We start from the raw sequence: 14,493 nt of genomic DNA on the forward strand, positions 1-14,493 counted from the left end.
AAGCATTTGAAGTGTAGAGACTAAAATAGAAGTTTATGTAAACTTAATATTCTTCGTTGTCTTAATTTTAAATTTATCCCAGGAAAAAAAAAAACACCTTACTTCCATACTCATGCCCAGCTAATTGTTTGAAACATGACTGCAACATTCGCATCAATTCAATTATGTTATTGAATTCAAGCATCTAATCATACATGATATAGTCTAATAAACAAAATTGAGAAAACATCAATGAAGGATTTCTAAAAAAAATTTAATATTTGATAAAGGTACAGGAAAATCCGATACCTGTTAAGATAAAAATTTTACTTGTGAATTGTTTACTTGTTAACAATTCTTTTATAAAATTAAGTTGCTTTCAAAATCTTGTATTAATGTTCTCTTTCAAGTCCTCACTTACCCATTAATATATTAAATTCTTTTTTTAATCATAAATGTGGCAAAGCCCAAAATAATATTGTTTAAGTAAAAAGTAATTCGGGATCACTGTGATCCTGTTATTTTAATACAACCACTCAATGAAACCTCTAAGAGGCTCAAGAAAAATTCTACACTTAATACATTGATTCAAACCATATTTTGCAATTCAATCAGCATGCTTACTGTTTGCTCTACACAAATATTTCACCCTTATTTGCCAATCCTCAATTAGAAGTTTAATCTCGCACGCCATACCTGCCACTGATGGCTATCATTAACCTCCGGCACCTCCTAGACCTCATGAATTACATTCATGGTGTCACTATCTATAATAAGTTCAGTCATATTGAGACTATGAGCCATCTGTAGACTATGGTAGAAGTTCCAAAATTCAACTTCTTTAGCCGTATAAGTTCTCAAATTACAAACAAAACTTCTCATCCATTGACCTCTAGCATTGTGAAAGATACCACCACAGCTAGCTCTGCTTGGGTTGCCTCTCACAGCACCATCAATGTTAAGCTTGAACCAATCATTCATAGGAGGCTCCCAACTGCTTTGCGGTGGCCTTAACATGCCTGTCAATCCCACAATATTCTTTGAGCTTGACTACACTACTCTAGCAAAGTTATAGATTCTCTCTCTAAGTGCTAATGATAAAGTAAAGACATTGTTAAATATTCTCTCATTTCTACATCTTCAAAGGTACCAGATTACAATTGCAAATAGAGTGTCCCGATCTATCCCATTGTGCCGACCCCTATTTTGTAATTTCCACTGGTATATTAAATTCTAAATTAATTCTCCTCCTATTTTTGGATGAAAATTCTCTTCTCCTCTATTACAGTGTGGTGCTTTTTCCCAAATGAAGAGTTCATCGGGGCTCAGTGGAGAGTTGAGACTCGTCGCACAGAAAAGGATTAAAATGAGACATTTCTTATGGTTCTGGTGGTAGAAAAGTAGACGTATTACTTTTCTCTTCTCTTATTTTTAACGTTATTTTATGTTTTTTCAAATAATTTAATTTTGTTTAGTTATAATTTAATTGTTTAATTTTATTTTAAGCTATATTTTCGCTCCTCATCTTTGTTTCATTTTACTTTAAGTTCGTTAATTCTCGTAATATGCGTTAACTTTTTAACCTTTATCTTCTCATACGATCATTACCCGTTTAAGATTAATACTTAAAATATTTTTAAAATACTAAAGTAAAAAAAATTAAAAATTTAACAGGAAATTCTGTGCCGTTCATTAGTGAAGTAAACATATCAATTAAATTATTGTGAATTCAGTATATCCCTGGATTGTAGGGAATTATCTTGTCATTATGTTTGACAAGAAAAAAAATTGGGAGGGAAAAAGTGGAGGGAAAACTAAAATTTTGCCCGCATGGTTAAAGAAAGAAAAATAAGATGGCTTTAAGACTCAAGTGGGGTTTTACATACATGAATCTGAAAAGGAAGAGCAATAGATGATAGGCCCCTAGAATGTTGATTGATGGTCCAGAGGCGAAAGGATGGTTTTATGAGTAAACTGGAGGATCACATGCACATTGGCTGATTGCGTGGAGCGGTGACAATCACAAATTTGAACATATATTGGCACATGCTATATCAAGAATACTAAACTAACTCCGTCTCCCAAAATCTGATTCCAGACACAGAAATACCCAACCAATACTTTACAACTTGCCAATGCCTCTTCTAGTAAACTAAGAATTCAACAATCAGCCCAAAGAAGCTTCTAAAAAGTTTGATGTACATTATACAAAAGGGGCAAAAAAAAAAAAAGGAAAAAAATGTATTTACAGTATACCCCCATACAGTATTCTTGCAGTCCTGCATGATGTTAAGAATCAGCAGACTTCTAATCGTATGAAACATTAATGCAAAATTAGGAAGCAGAAAGGCACTAAACAAAATGAAGACCTCCTACAGATTCAGCTTAGATGCAACTCATCTACTTTCGTTTAGCTATCTGCTTCAAGCGTCAAAGCCAATGAGTCATGATAGGTGAAAAGGAGAGTAAAACAGGAAAGATGATGCTGCAAGAGAGACAATGTAAGCCATAATCTGCTTTTGATTCAGACCTTTTGATGAAGAAACTCCTGAATGCTTTAAGTACATCATGGTCTTGTTTACAAGAGGAAGTGTTGCGCCATCTTTTCGTGTTCCCAGCAACTTTTGGCTGCTCGACATCAACCCAATACAGGATACATATGCACGTTATAAAATAGTAATAAGTGGCCAAGCACAAATGCTATATCACACCATTTATGCAATATACAACATAGATGTCTACGTTCATTATAAGCAAGAGCAGAAGGAAAATTCAAACTCTACAAGGGAAGGAGTTTCAAAACTGAGTTAAAAGAGGCATGTGTGTGTGTTTGTGAGAATTCAAGGAGGCATGCTCTTGTTATAGTTAATCAACAGTTCGCTAGAACACGGGAAGAGAATTTTGAGTGTGTAACAACTATCTAGGCCATTGACTATTCTGGATTTAAATATTGCTGCGTCCAAACAGGGAGTAGCTTTCATAATGTCGTTCAAACTCACAACTTTGATTAAGAGGTATCCAGTCTTTTCCACTTGACCTAACTAGTTAAAATACATAGCTTCACACCAATCCGTACCCACTGTAGTTTGAAAGATTTTGATTGAATTTTGTGAGGTGTTGCTTGATTTTACTATGCCTTTGAATGAAAACTATTCTCATTCTTTGTGAAGGGTGAAAACCTGAGATTCCATTTGGAATATAGTAATTGACAAGCAAGAGTTCATTTTATTCCTAACACCAACCAATCAACTGCACAAAACTTTGGCTCCATGGTTTACAACCTCGGATGTGCAAACTCCTTTATCCCTTGTTTAGAAACCAGAACCCCTGCTACCTTATCTAAAACTAAAAAGTTCACATAGCTGAGTCTGTTATTAGTCTATCACATTGATAATAAGTCACGTCTGAAACAAAACGATCACGCATGGAAAACAAATTAGACCAGAGAATATCATGGAACGGGCTCGTGAAAATAACGACAAGTTCATTGTTCAGTTTATCTAGTATAGCACCACAAAGGGCACTAATCAGGCATCCGGCCCCCCACCTCCGTTACAACCATGAAAACTATTATTGTTCAGTAAGGCAAGAGTGAAAAAACATGTGACACTAGGGGCAGCATGAGCAACAGCCAACAGGCCAAAATGTAATTCAAGGGCAGCACAACCCCAACGCTAACCTCCATTTTATGACATCCCTTAGGCAACATTCAATTATGTGACAGACTAATTTGACACAAGGTGGAAGCAAGAATGTTGTTCAAGGACACGGATACCTCCGAGTTTACACGATGTGGTTATCAATACATTACATACAAATTGAGAATTCTGATAGTTGCTTTCCAGATAGTATATCAAGTTTCAGATAACTATACTACACAAAATGATATAATTTAGATTAAAGTTTTTAATTGTGTAATGAATAGAGCCATCATCTGAAATAAAAATAGCACAATTGAGATTTGATAGAATAGCCCATTCTATCCCTACTCAATGTTTATTCATTAAAAAAAAATTATTGGCCGTCAATTTATTTCTTGAGTTGTATGCAAAAACATGTTCCACTGCCTAAGGCTTTAAAACCATCTATTATTTTGTCTGGCCGGAAAAACCAATCACTATCGCGTGTTTGAAAGTTAAAAGAGAAAAAGAAATGTTCAAGCATTAATGTATTAGTCTTCTTTTGCCAGCAATATATTATCTGGATTATATGTCGTCTTCCCGAATCATACACAAGTTTAATGTAACAATGATATGCCATATTTGCCTTATGGTTATGGAACAATAAATTAATAATTGTACCTGGTGTAGGGCAAGGGGCAGAAAATGATCAAGTAGTCAGCAGAAGCACACGTATATGTGCTTGTCTTGTCATCGTAAGCGTAGCTATACGCGCGCGGGCAAGCATGCTTGAAGAATTCCGAATATACTGACGGATGACACGTGTCGGGTGTGGAGTACGCCTCACTGCAACAATACTGCGGATCGCCAAAAGCCTCACACGCGCTTCTGCAGGCCACGCCTTCACCACCAGTCCCGGTCCCATTACCACGCGCCACCCTAAGATCGGCCGGGCACGCTCCGTTCAGGTCTACCAAACACCCGGTGGCGCTACATCCACCCCGTTTTCCACCTTTCGCAACGATCAGCATCGGCAGGTTGTAGCCGTCGACCAAGCTTACGTCGTAGAAATCTAACCCGTCGGCGCCATTGAGAGTGAACTCAGCCAACGTCGCGGGCGGCTTAGCTCCGCCGGTGCACTCTACTTGACCAGAGCCGCAGTCTGCAGTGAGGCAGGAGAACTTTCCGTCAGAATCACGACCACAAAGGGACCGAGCCCATATCCGACCCGACCAAGATTTCGGGATGTTTATAGTCTTTGACTTGCCACTTTGAAGAGCGAATCCAGTGGTGGGAGGCTGTGGGGAAGTGGCGCCAGAAAGCAAGCCCGGCCAAATCGTGTGGCGACACTTATTCACAATCTTGAATGATGCCGATTGCACCTCTGAAATTAACAGAAACGACAAATGATGAGCAAGACGAGATAAAATAGAAATAAGAAAGTTATGAAACAAGAAGACTGAAAGGGATGATTTGGGCAGTCGGTGAAATTTGTGTTGATTACCTGAGAGGAAAGATAATGCAAGGATGATGAGAAGAAAGAGGAAGCGAAGAAAGTGTCCCATACAGGAAGGCAGAAGAATTATTCATCTGAACATGAGAGAAAGATTAGTCTAGACAATGGCAAAGAACTTTACTTTTCTTGCGGCGTTTGTGGTGGAGCTGGTAGAGCATGTTTGGAGTACTTTACAACAGAGGTTAAAATAAGGGAAGTTTTAAGAATTGTATTTGGATTACAAAAAAATTGTAACTTAAGTTAGAGCTGAACGAGCTTTTTTATTGAAGTTAAGGTTTCTAATTTTTGTATTTACGTTGGCTTTTGTGTTGATCTGTTGGTTTATATTTTTTCAATACTATCTTAAATATTTAAAATTTTTTACTTATTAATTATAATTTTAAATTTAATATCTTTTAATTATTAATTAGTTAAAAAATATATAAAAAATTTATGTTTATTTTTGTCATTAAAAATCTCAATTTTTTTGAATTAAATTATCCAATCAAATTTTAATTTATCTAACTAAATTTTAAAAAAATATTCAAATATAAATCACATTATATTCACTAACTTTTTTTTTAATTTTAATTTGCTAACTTCAATTATAAATTTTTTAATTCAAACACACACATAATTTGGCCAAGGCCACACGAATCCATCCAAAAAAATTTAGGGTTGAATTTTAAAAAAAAAATATTATTTATGTTCAAGCCATCAAAATTTAAAAAAATTTAAGTCAGGTTTAACTATTTGAATTTTTTTAGAGAGTCAAACTTGTTCGAGTCAAACTTATTCAAGTCTAAATAAGCCCAACTTATCTAAATTTTTAGCTCTAATTTATGGTGTATTCATTCTCTCTCTCTCTCTCTCTATATATATATTTTGAGGAAAGCTACAATTGAAAATCTCCTGTAAACATTTTGTTTTCGAATCATGACTATTCTATTTTTAACATGCGCACATATGTGTGTGTATATTACAAGTTTATTCATATGTTCTGATATTTTACTGAACTCTGCACAACTAAAATATTTTATTTATTTATTCATTCTAAATATTTCAAAACCCCCTTGTATTGTGTAATGCAACGAGATGAGCCAGTTTTGTAAGCAAATCAAGTACAGTTTTTTAGATTATTTACCAGCTGAAGTTACTGGCAGCCATAAGATATTAGAGTGTATTTGAATTAGAGCTTGAAAAACTGAAATTTTTGCATATTATAGTTTGCAAATTGAAACAGGAGAAAAGTCAGTTCCTATGATTTGTGTTTAGAACTTTTTTTTAAAAGTCTGTTTTATAATGAAACGGTGAAAAAAATCGTATTTCGAGATCAAAAGCAAGAAAAGATAGCTTTAAAATTAACCATGGTTTTGGAACCAAAAGCCGTTTGAGCCTATTTTTTTCTAAACAAGAAATATAAGTTTCCAACCCGCAGCTTTTGGGTTTGGTCCTTCCAAAGCCAAACCAAACAAGCTTTTAGCATTTTTTAATTAATAGTAAGTGAACTTTCTAAAAGCTTACATTTCAATAATTGCTATTTTAAGATTTGTTTAAATTTCAGTTGGGTATAATAGATTATGAAAATAATTAATTAAGTGGTAAATTTTAATCATAATTGATTGTGTTAAAACGCAATCTATTTGAATACTCATGCTAATAATTTTTTTAAAGATTCAAATTTTATTAAGAAAAAAAAGAAGAGAAAAAAGTTTTGTTTTAGTTTTATTAAATTTTGTGCCTTTTTGTGATTTTTTTCTTGGACTTTTTATGTAATTTACTCATATAACTTTATAATAAAAACACGCAAAAGTGGAGAAGCTGAGATTTGGCGCGTTGTGTCACAATTGGGAAAAAATTGATTTTGGAAAAAAGTGGGTGTTTGGGTAAATTATGGCTCAATCAATTTTTTTGCCCCTAAAATCAATCAAGTCCTCAATCCAAACAGGCAATTAGCCATAAACATCAAACTGAAGTAAGAGTTAAATGTAGGAGAGTGATATTTCTATGTTTAATCAGAATCAATTCATTGTATATGTCAAATGAGGCAAAAGGAACAAGAAGCTAAAGTCAGAGTTTGAACAAGACAACTAGTCAACTAAGAGAATATCGATTAGTGCCAAGAACATCAGTCTGAAAGAGGGTATATTTAAGATGGTGAAGAAGTATTTCTGCACAATGTTTTTTTTTCTAAGCAGTAATTAACTACTGAACTTTCTTAAAGCTTGCATTTCGACAGTATTGCCAACTTTCACTTGTATCAACTATCAACCTGTTTTAAGTATTATATTTCAAGCATGTGTCACAAGTTACTAAGGAGCTTTCAATATGAAAGATTGAATGAAGCAGTGGTGTTCATGAAATGGGAAGCTCATCCTTGGATTTCACAAGCACACCAAGAGATTATTAGTGGATCCTGCAGTTATCTTTTGTTGTTCAACATTATCTTACTTCTCTAAATGTCACATGCACTTGATTGCCCCACCAAAGTCTCTCTAAGTTGGTACTGCTCCAATCAACAAGCAGATCAGGACCAGAAGCAAAAGAGACCTTATTTTCTTGACAAAGTCCCTGGTGGTGGTCATACTCTTAGTCAGAGAATATAAGGGAGGGAGAAATGGCTCAATCAGTTAATGAACTGAGAACCTGCAATGTACCATTTATAGTAATACAAGTACATTCACTGGATAGAAACAGTTACAACTTACACTAACAGGACGCGTGATTAATAACCATACAGATAACTTAATAGTGACCCGTGGTATATAGAAGTTAAATCCTAACATTCTCACATTGGATTAGTACAACAAACTTTTACTGTTCAGATCAAATACTAGAATTATAGAGTTCAATCATGGTTTCAAGTAAGGCAAAGGAGGGAGGTCTTGTACTTATCTATTATGACGGTAATGATTCGGGGTAATTAATCAGTCATTACAAGCATCGACATGAATGAACTAGTACATAAAGGAAAGAGCACTCTCAAGAACCCAATTCGTGTCGAGTTACTATATACTTTGTCAATCTTGAAATCCAAAATGCGTAAATCATATATTAATGGAACGTACTTTAGTAAACACAATAGGTAGTTCATTGTCATATTAGTGCATAAAGAATTTTTCATCCATTTCGAAGCGCTAGCTTTGTCTAAAAGAGACATGGCCATCTGCTCGTCCCTTCGTAGTTTGATCTTGCATTAGCCAAAGAATTCACTTAAATTACATTAGCCAATCCACGATCATGATATTAAATTTATTACATACCACAGTCAGAATTGGAGAAAATCTATGTTATGTATCTGCACATGAAAATATACTTAGCACACAATTTGATCACCTTAGATTGAATCTTGATTCAAATTCTTTGAGTTCCAAGCACTCGGTTATAATCCAAAAACAAAGCAAGAACAGTAGAGGAAGAAATAACAGGGAGGGAATGGAAGAATAACTCGGGGAATAGAATTCAAAGGAGAGAGACCTTCACACAGTCCATTTTACTTTTTTTTTGGATACAAAAGGAAATGATTAAAAAAGCTAAAACAAAAAGTAAAATGAAACTAAGAGGCAACATCAAGGAGGCCTCAAATTCGCCGCATTGCATGGATCCCCAGGAAGGATTAAATGAAAGCCAGTAGCAGCTGTAAGTGCTCTCTTAGCATATTGATCAGCTTCAACATTATGAGCTCTTGGAATTAGCCTAACATCAACTCTCCATGCACGGGACAACAGGGACTTGATTTCAGCTAATTCATATGTTCGTTCATGTCTCTTCACGTCTCCACTAGTAATAGCAACAACCAGATCAGCACAATCACTATAAAGCACACAATTCTGGACTCCCTTCTCCCAAGCAAACCTCAGACCAGTAAGACAACTCCACGTTTCAGCGTCAAAGGCATCCCTACTTGATAGCCCAAACATAAAGGCATTCGCAGTCCTGTCGTTAGCATTTTTTAAAATACCACCACAACCAGCACTCCCTGAAATTTCTAAAAAAGCCCCATCAGCATACAAATGGTAGAGATTGTGATTAGCACAAGTACTCGTCAGGTTCTGCACTTGGTTACTAACTCCAAAAAGCGTTGGCTTCAGTTTACATTTTACAATAAGCTCTTTTAATACATCTCGTAATTCCTGTAGCATGACTGGCCACAGTCGCTATAGGAGTAATCTCAGCCTGAAAATTCTTTCATTCCTTCTCTTCCGTAACAACTAACACATAACAATAAAACAGCAACTCCAATCTCCTCTCATAATCCCAATCTGTTCAAATTCTACCTCCACCGATCCTTCAGGCCAAGGCTAAAGAACTTCTCTGCATATTCAATACGAACATTCCTCCTCTAAAGATCCTGAGCATCTAGGCAGTCACATAGAACATGAATAAGATCTTTAACTCTAATGTTACAACCCGAGCAGTTAGCATCATTACTCATCCTCCTCCTACACCTTACATCATTAGTCAAAAGACGTTCATGAAATGTCAGCCACATAAATGTCTTATACTATTGGGGAACTTTAGCTTTCCAAATCTTACTCCAAGTTGAGGATGAAGGTGCATCATCTTTTTAGATAAGAGAGTAAGCAAACTTGATAGAGAAGTTCCCATTTTTCTCAAATCTCCATCGCATGGCTATATTACCATCATGCTAGGGAGAGTGATTGAGCATAGGTTGAGATTGAAAACTAAAATTTTGGAGAATAAGTTTGGCTTCATGCTAGGGAGAGTGACTATAGAAGTGATTTATCTATTAAGGGGATTAATGAAAAAGTATTGATGTAAAGGTATTTACATATAGTTTTCATTGATTTAAAAAAAGCTTATAATCGTGTACCGAGAAAAATACTTTGGAAGACTTTGGAAGAGAAGGATGTCTGGGTTGCTTATATTTGAGCTATAAAGATATGTATGAGGGGGCAACAACTATTATAAGAACACTTGGTAGTGAAACAAAAGATTTTCCTATAAAGATTGAATTGCACAAAGGATCATCTTTGAGTCCTTATTTATTTGATCTAGTGTTAGATGTTTTGATTGAGCATATTCAAGAAGAAATTTCCAAATGCATGCTTTTTACGTATGATATAATTCTTATTGCAAACATAAGAGAAGTGATAAATTATAAACTCGAGTTATGAAGGAAGACATTAGAGTCAAAAGGTTTTCACTTGAACAAGAGTAAAACAAAATATTTATATTATAATTTTGATAAAGGGTCAGTGAGTGGAAGTGAAATTAAGTGATCAGACCATGCTTCAAGTAAAAAAGTTTAGATATTTGGAAGCGATTATCCAACAAAATGGAGATATTGATGAAGATATTATACATAGGATACAAGCAGGATAATTTAATTGGAGAAACATTAAAGGAGTTATTTGCAATTGTAAGGTACCTAATAAGCTTAAAGAAGAGTTTTATCGAACTACTATAAGACTAATAATTTTATATGGTAGTGAATGTTGGGCTTTGACGAGATAGTAAAAGCATAAAGTTGGAGTAGTAAAGATGAGAATATTGAGATGGATGTATGGATATACATGTAAAAACAAAATTTCAAATGAGCGAATATGAGAAAAAGTAAATGTGGCACCTATTGAAGAAAAAAATGGTAGGAAATCATTTAAGCTGGTTCGAACATATACAAAGATCACGAAAGGCACCTATGAGGATAGTGAAATATATGACTTTGAACCCTATCAAGAAGGGTAGAGGAAAACTGAAGAGAATACTTTTGAAAATTATTAAGCGAGACCTTTTAATTAATAACATTCTTAAAAACTTAATAAATGATAGAGCACAATAACATTATATAATCCATGTAGCCAACCTCATTTAATAGGATAAGGCTTGTTGTTGTTGTTGTATAGAAATATTACCATCATTCAGCCTCATTTATTGCAAACCTGATTCAAGTAAATCCCAAATTTGCTTGACTCAACTCCAAAAATGAGAGCTAGGTTTTGATCTTTCAATCTTAAGAATAATATTATTTCCACATTTATATTTACTCCTCACAACTTTAGCCCAGAGGGTATCTCTCTTATTCATCGACTCCCACCCTTTTTTAATGATAAAAGCTTTGATTTTGCTCTTTCAAACTTTTAACTCCCAAGCCACCACATTCCTTCTCCTTGCAAACCTTATCCCAAGAGACAAGATGGGTCTTACATTTCTTAAATGTGAAACCCCATAACAAATACTAGTTAATAAAATCACTGTCTATATGGAATATTGGGGGATAGATGTAATAAAAGAAGTAACCAGAATGTTCCTACCTACAAATGATAGAATAAAAACCTTCCAACTATTTAACCTACTTTTTACTTTATCCACAATGAAACCATAAGTGTGCTTCGTAACTCTTTTATGATGATCTATTTTACTTTATTCACAATCCATTTTACTTCTCATAGCTCATTTTGATAAATACTATGGCCTAACAGTCTCATTATCATGATCCAAGTCTATATAAACAATAAGCCCATTCATTACCATTTATCTTTAACATTGCAGCATAATTTTTTATACAAAATTAACAGGCAAGGGTATCGATGCTTTAGAAATTTAGACGATCAAGACACATGCTATCATTTTTATTTTGCTGGAACACTTAAAGGTCTACCTATTGTATAAATTACTTATGATTGTTGGCCCAAGAATGACTTGCATTTCTATGACCAAAAAATTACTTTACTATAAGTATTTAACAAAAAAGAACTATACAAAATGTAATATTAGAGTTATATGTCTTTAGTTATAATAGGATTGATTGAATATTGTTAAGCCAAAGTATAAGGGTTTGAGCCCATTATTAGGTTTTAGCTATTAGGTTCTTGCATAAATATAGGGTTTGTATACAAAGGTTGTTATCCACATAACATTATGTTTGATTAATAAGAATATTATGTAGTAACTTTCTGGATCCAATATGGTATTAAAGCATGGGTTAGAAGGTCAACCTGCTTGAAAATTAAGACACATAATCTTGAAAGCACGCATATGTTTGTGCATTTTGATAGAAAGTGTCTGAGAACCGAGAAGTTCTACATCTTACACGATGTTTTGATCAATAATTTAAAAATTTATGTTTCTATTGGGCTCTAAGTTTCTTATTGCAATTAGGGTTTCACTTTCACATCATCTCTCTTACTTTGCCATTTCTATCCTTCTTAAACAATATTCTCTGAATTTTTGCTTTCTTCCTTTCTATGGCTGGTGATGGAAACTCATCTACTAAGCCTTCCATTAATTTCTAACCACCTTTGTATCTTTACCTATAAAACATGTTTGCCACCACCCTTATGCCAAATCCCTTAACTAGTTTAACTAACTATACTGCCTGGAGTTGAGCCATAAAGATCTCTCTCTTGAGGAAGAATGAATTAGGATTTGTTAATGGCACTTACAGATACGCAACTCAACTAGAATAATTTTAGCCATAATGGGACTGATGTAATGCCATGATCCTCTCATGGATCATAAATTTTGTTGATAAGGACCTCTCATATAAGCTCACATTTTTTTAATCTTCCAAAAGGTTTAGGCTGATCTCAAAGAAAGATTTTATAAGAGAGATGTAGCTAAGATTTTCAACCTTCAGAAAGGTATTAGTACTTTGAGCCAAGGCTTAATTGCAGTCTCTCAATATTATAGCAAGCTTAAAGATTTATGGGATGAATATGCCACTATGGTAGTCATCTCAACTTGTCAATGCTCAACCTCACTAGAATATACTTAGATATTCTAAAAATGATGCCTTTTTTAGTTTTTAATGGGTTTAAATGACTCTTATAATAAAGCTAGGAGTCTGGTTCTTTTATTGCTTCCTTTGCTTATGGTTAATTAAGCCTATGCCATGATGTTATAAGATGAAGAGTAACGATCACTCGTTACTAGCCCCTCCAATAAAATTGGGGACACTACTGTGATAACTGTTACAAGAGGAAAAGCTAGTCAGAGTGGATGCTCTAATAGACGCTGAGGAAGAAATATGATTGGAGAATGGTGTACTAACTATCATCAAAAAGGGAATTTTTATGACAATTGCTACCACATCATCAAATTTCCCCTAATTATAGAAGCAATCATCAAAAATTCCTTGAAGGATAAGTAAATCAGGTAACTGGTTTCGCTGCCTTTGCCTAGGATGTTTCATCTCAAGGAATGGGGACAAATCAAGGTAGCATTATTGGTCTAACCCTTACTTAGGAACAATATGACCAGATACTCCTACTTCTAAAAAAGGAGATAAGTGAAGGGGCGGTAAGCATGGCAGGAAATACCTAATGTTTTCATAATCTTAAATTTCTTAGAAATGAATGTTTATTTAATTGAGGTGCTTCAGGTCATATAGTTAGAAATTTAACATACTTAGATGATGCTTGACTTTATTTTGACCTATTAAGAGAATTAAACTTTCTAATATGGTCAATTGCTTATTGTCACACACATAGGTAGTGTTAAATTGTCTAAGAATGCAGAATTAAAGGGTTTTTTATGTGCCCCTAACTTATGCTTCAATTTGATATCTATTTCCTAACTTATAACAAATACATATTATATGGTTTCCTTCTATTTAAATTTATGCATTGTGAAGGAATTGAAGACTAGGAAGATTATAGGGATTAGTAAGCTCCATAACAGGTTATATTTGCTAAAGATTGGTGAAATTATGGATTTTGAAACTTCTTTTGTCACACAAAGAAATATAGATGAATATGTTAATAAAATGTGCCATTATAGACTTGGCCATGTTTCCTTTCATGTATCGCAACATTTGACACATATTGAAACATCTGTCTCTAATTTTTCTAAAATGCAAACTTATGATTGTGATACTTGTATTCAGGCTTAATAGCTTTGTCTCCCTTTTAATTTGCTTCTAGCTATATAAAATATGATGCTTGTTTTGAAGATTTTTTAGGTCCCTATAAGAAAGTTGGATTAAGGTTTTAGATATTTTTTAATTATAGTAGATGATTTTCCATGTGCTACTTGAGGGATTTTACTTTGTTATAAATCTAAAGTTCTGGGTCATGTAAAGGCTTTTCTTTCTCATATTGATAGCCAATTTGGTATTGTTATTAAGATAATAAGGAGTGATAATGGAATTGAGTTTATTGATAATGAAAACAAATTTGAAGAAAATAGAATTATTCATCAAACCTCTTGTCCTTGTACTTTAAACAAAATAATGTGGTTGAGTGTAAACACTGACATCTTTTAAAGGTTGCTTGGAGTCTAATTTTTCATTCCGATGTTCCTTTACATTTCTAGGGTGAAACTATTAAATTTGTAGCTTACCTAATTAATCAAATGCCTAGTAAGGTTTTGAAATTTAAAACTCCATATGATTTGATTATATGGGTGCTCTTATAACTTCTTTTTATAGTAGTGCCA

General features: G+C 34.0%; 1 protein-coding gene across 2 annotated transcripts; it reads right to left on the minus strand.

The window, feature by feature from the left end:
* Positions 1-1,972: 1,972 nt before the first annotated feature.
* On the minus strand, positions 1,973-5,299 carry LOC129292045 (thaumatin-like protein 1b). Of its 2 annotated transcripts, XM_054929556.1 has the most exons (4): positions 5,104-5,299; positions 4,867-4,983; positions 4,281-4,761; positions 1,973-2,607 (listed from the first exon to the last, which is right to left on the minus strand). In XM_054929556.1, exons 1-4 carry the CDS (start codon positions 5,162-5,164, stop codon positions 2,424-2,426), a joined length of 843 nt encoding a protein of 280 aa, XP_054785531.1. In that variant the 5' UTR covers positions 5,165-5,299; the 3' UTR covers positions 1,973-2,423. The 2 variants fall into 2 exon arrangements, with proteins under 2 accessions (XP_054785531.1, XP_054785530.1); XM_054929555.1 differs by having other exon boundaries at positions 4,281-4,983.
* Between the last annotated feature and the right edge of the window lie 9,194 nt (positions 5,300-14,493).

The sequence above is a fragment of the Prosopis cineraria genome, unplaced genomic scaffold, assembly GCF_029017545.1.
Source record: "Prosopis cineraria cultivar Desert tree isolate PC_DT_omini unplaced genomic scaffold, ASM2901754v1 PC14, whole genome shotgun sequence".
Taxonomy (NCBI): domain Eukaryota; kingdom Viridiplantae; phylum Streptophyta; class Magnoliopsida; order Fabales; family Fabaceae; genus Prosopis; species Prosopis cineraria.

What these genes read in the sequence shown, in the direction of transcription:
- LOC129292045 (XM_054929555.1), bottom strand. Translation starts at nt 5,164, where the DNA reads ATGGGACACTTTCTTCGCTTCCTCTTTCTTCTCATCATCCTTGCATTA. An exon ending in TGCATTATCTTTCCTCTCAG is followed by an intron (nt 4,984 to 5,103) that starts GTAATCAACACA and finishes TGTTAATTTCAG; the next exon opens with AGGTGCAATCGGCATCATTC. An exon ending in TGCCCCTTGCCCTACACCAG is followed by an intron (nt 2,608 to 4,280) that starts GTACAATTATTA and finishes GATGTCGAGCAG; the next exon opens with CCAAAAGTTGCTGGGAACAC.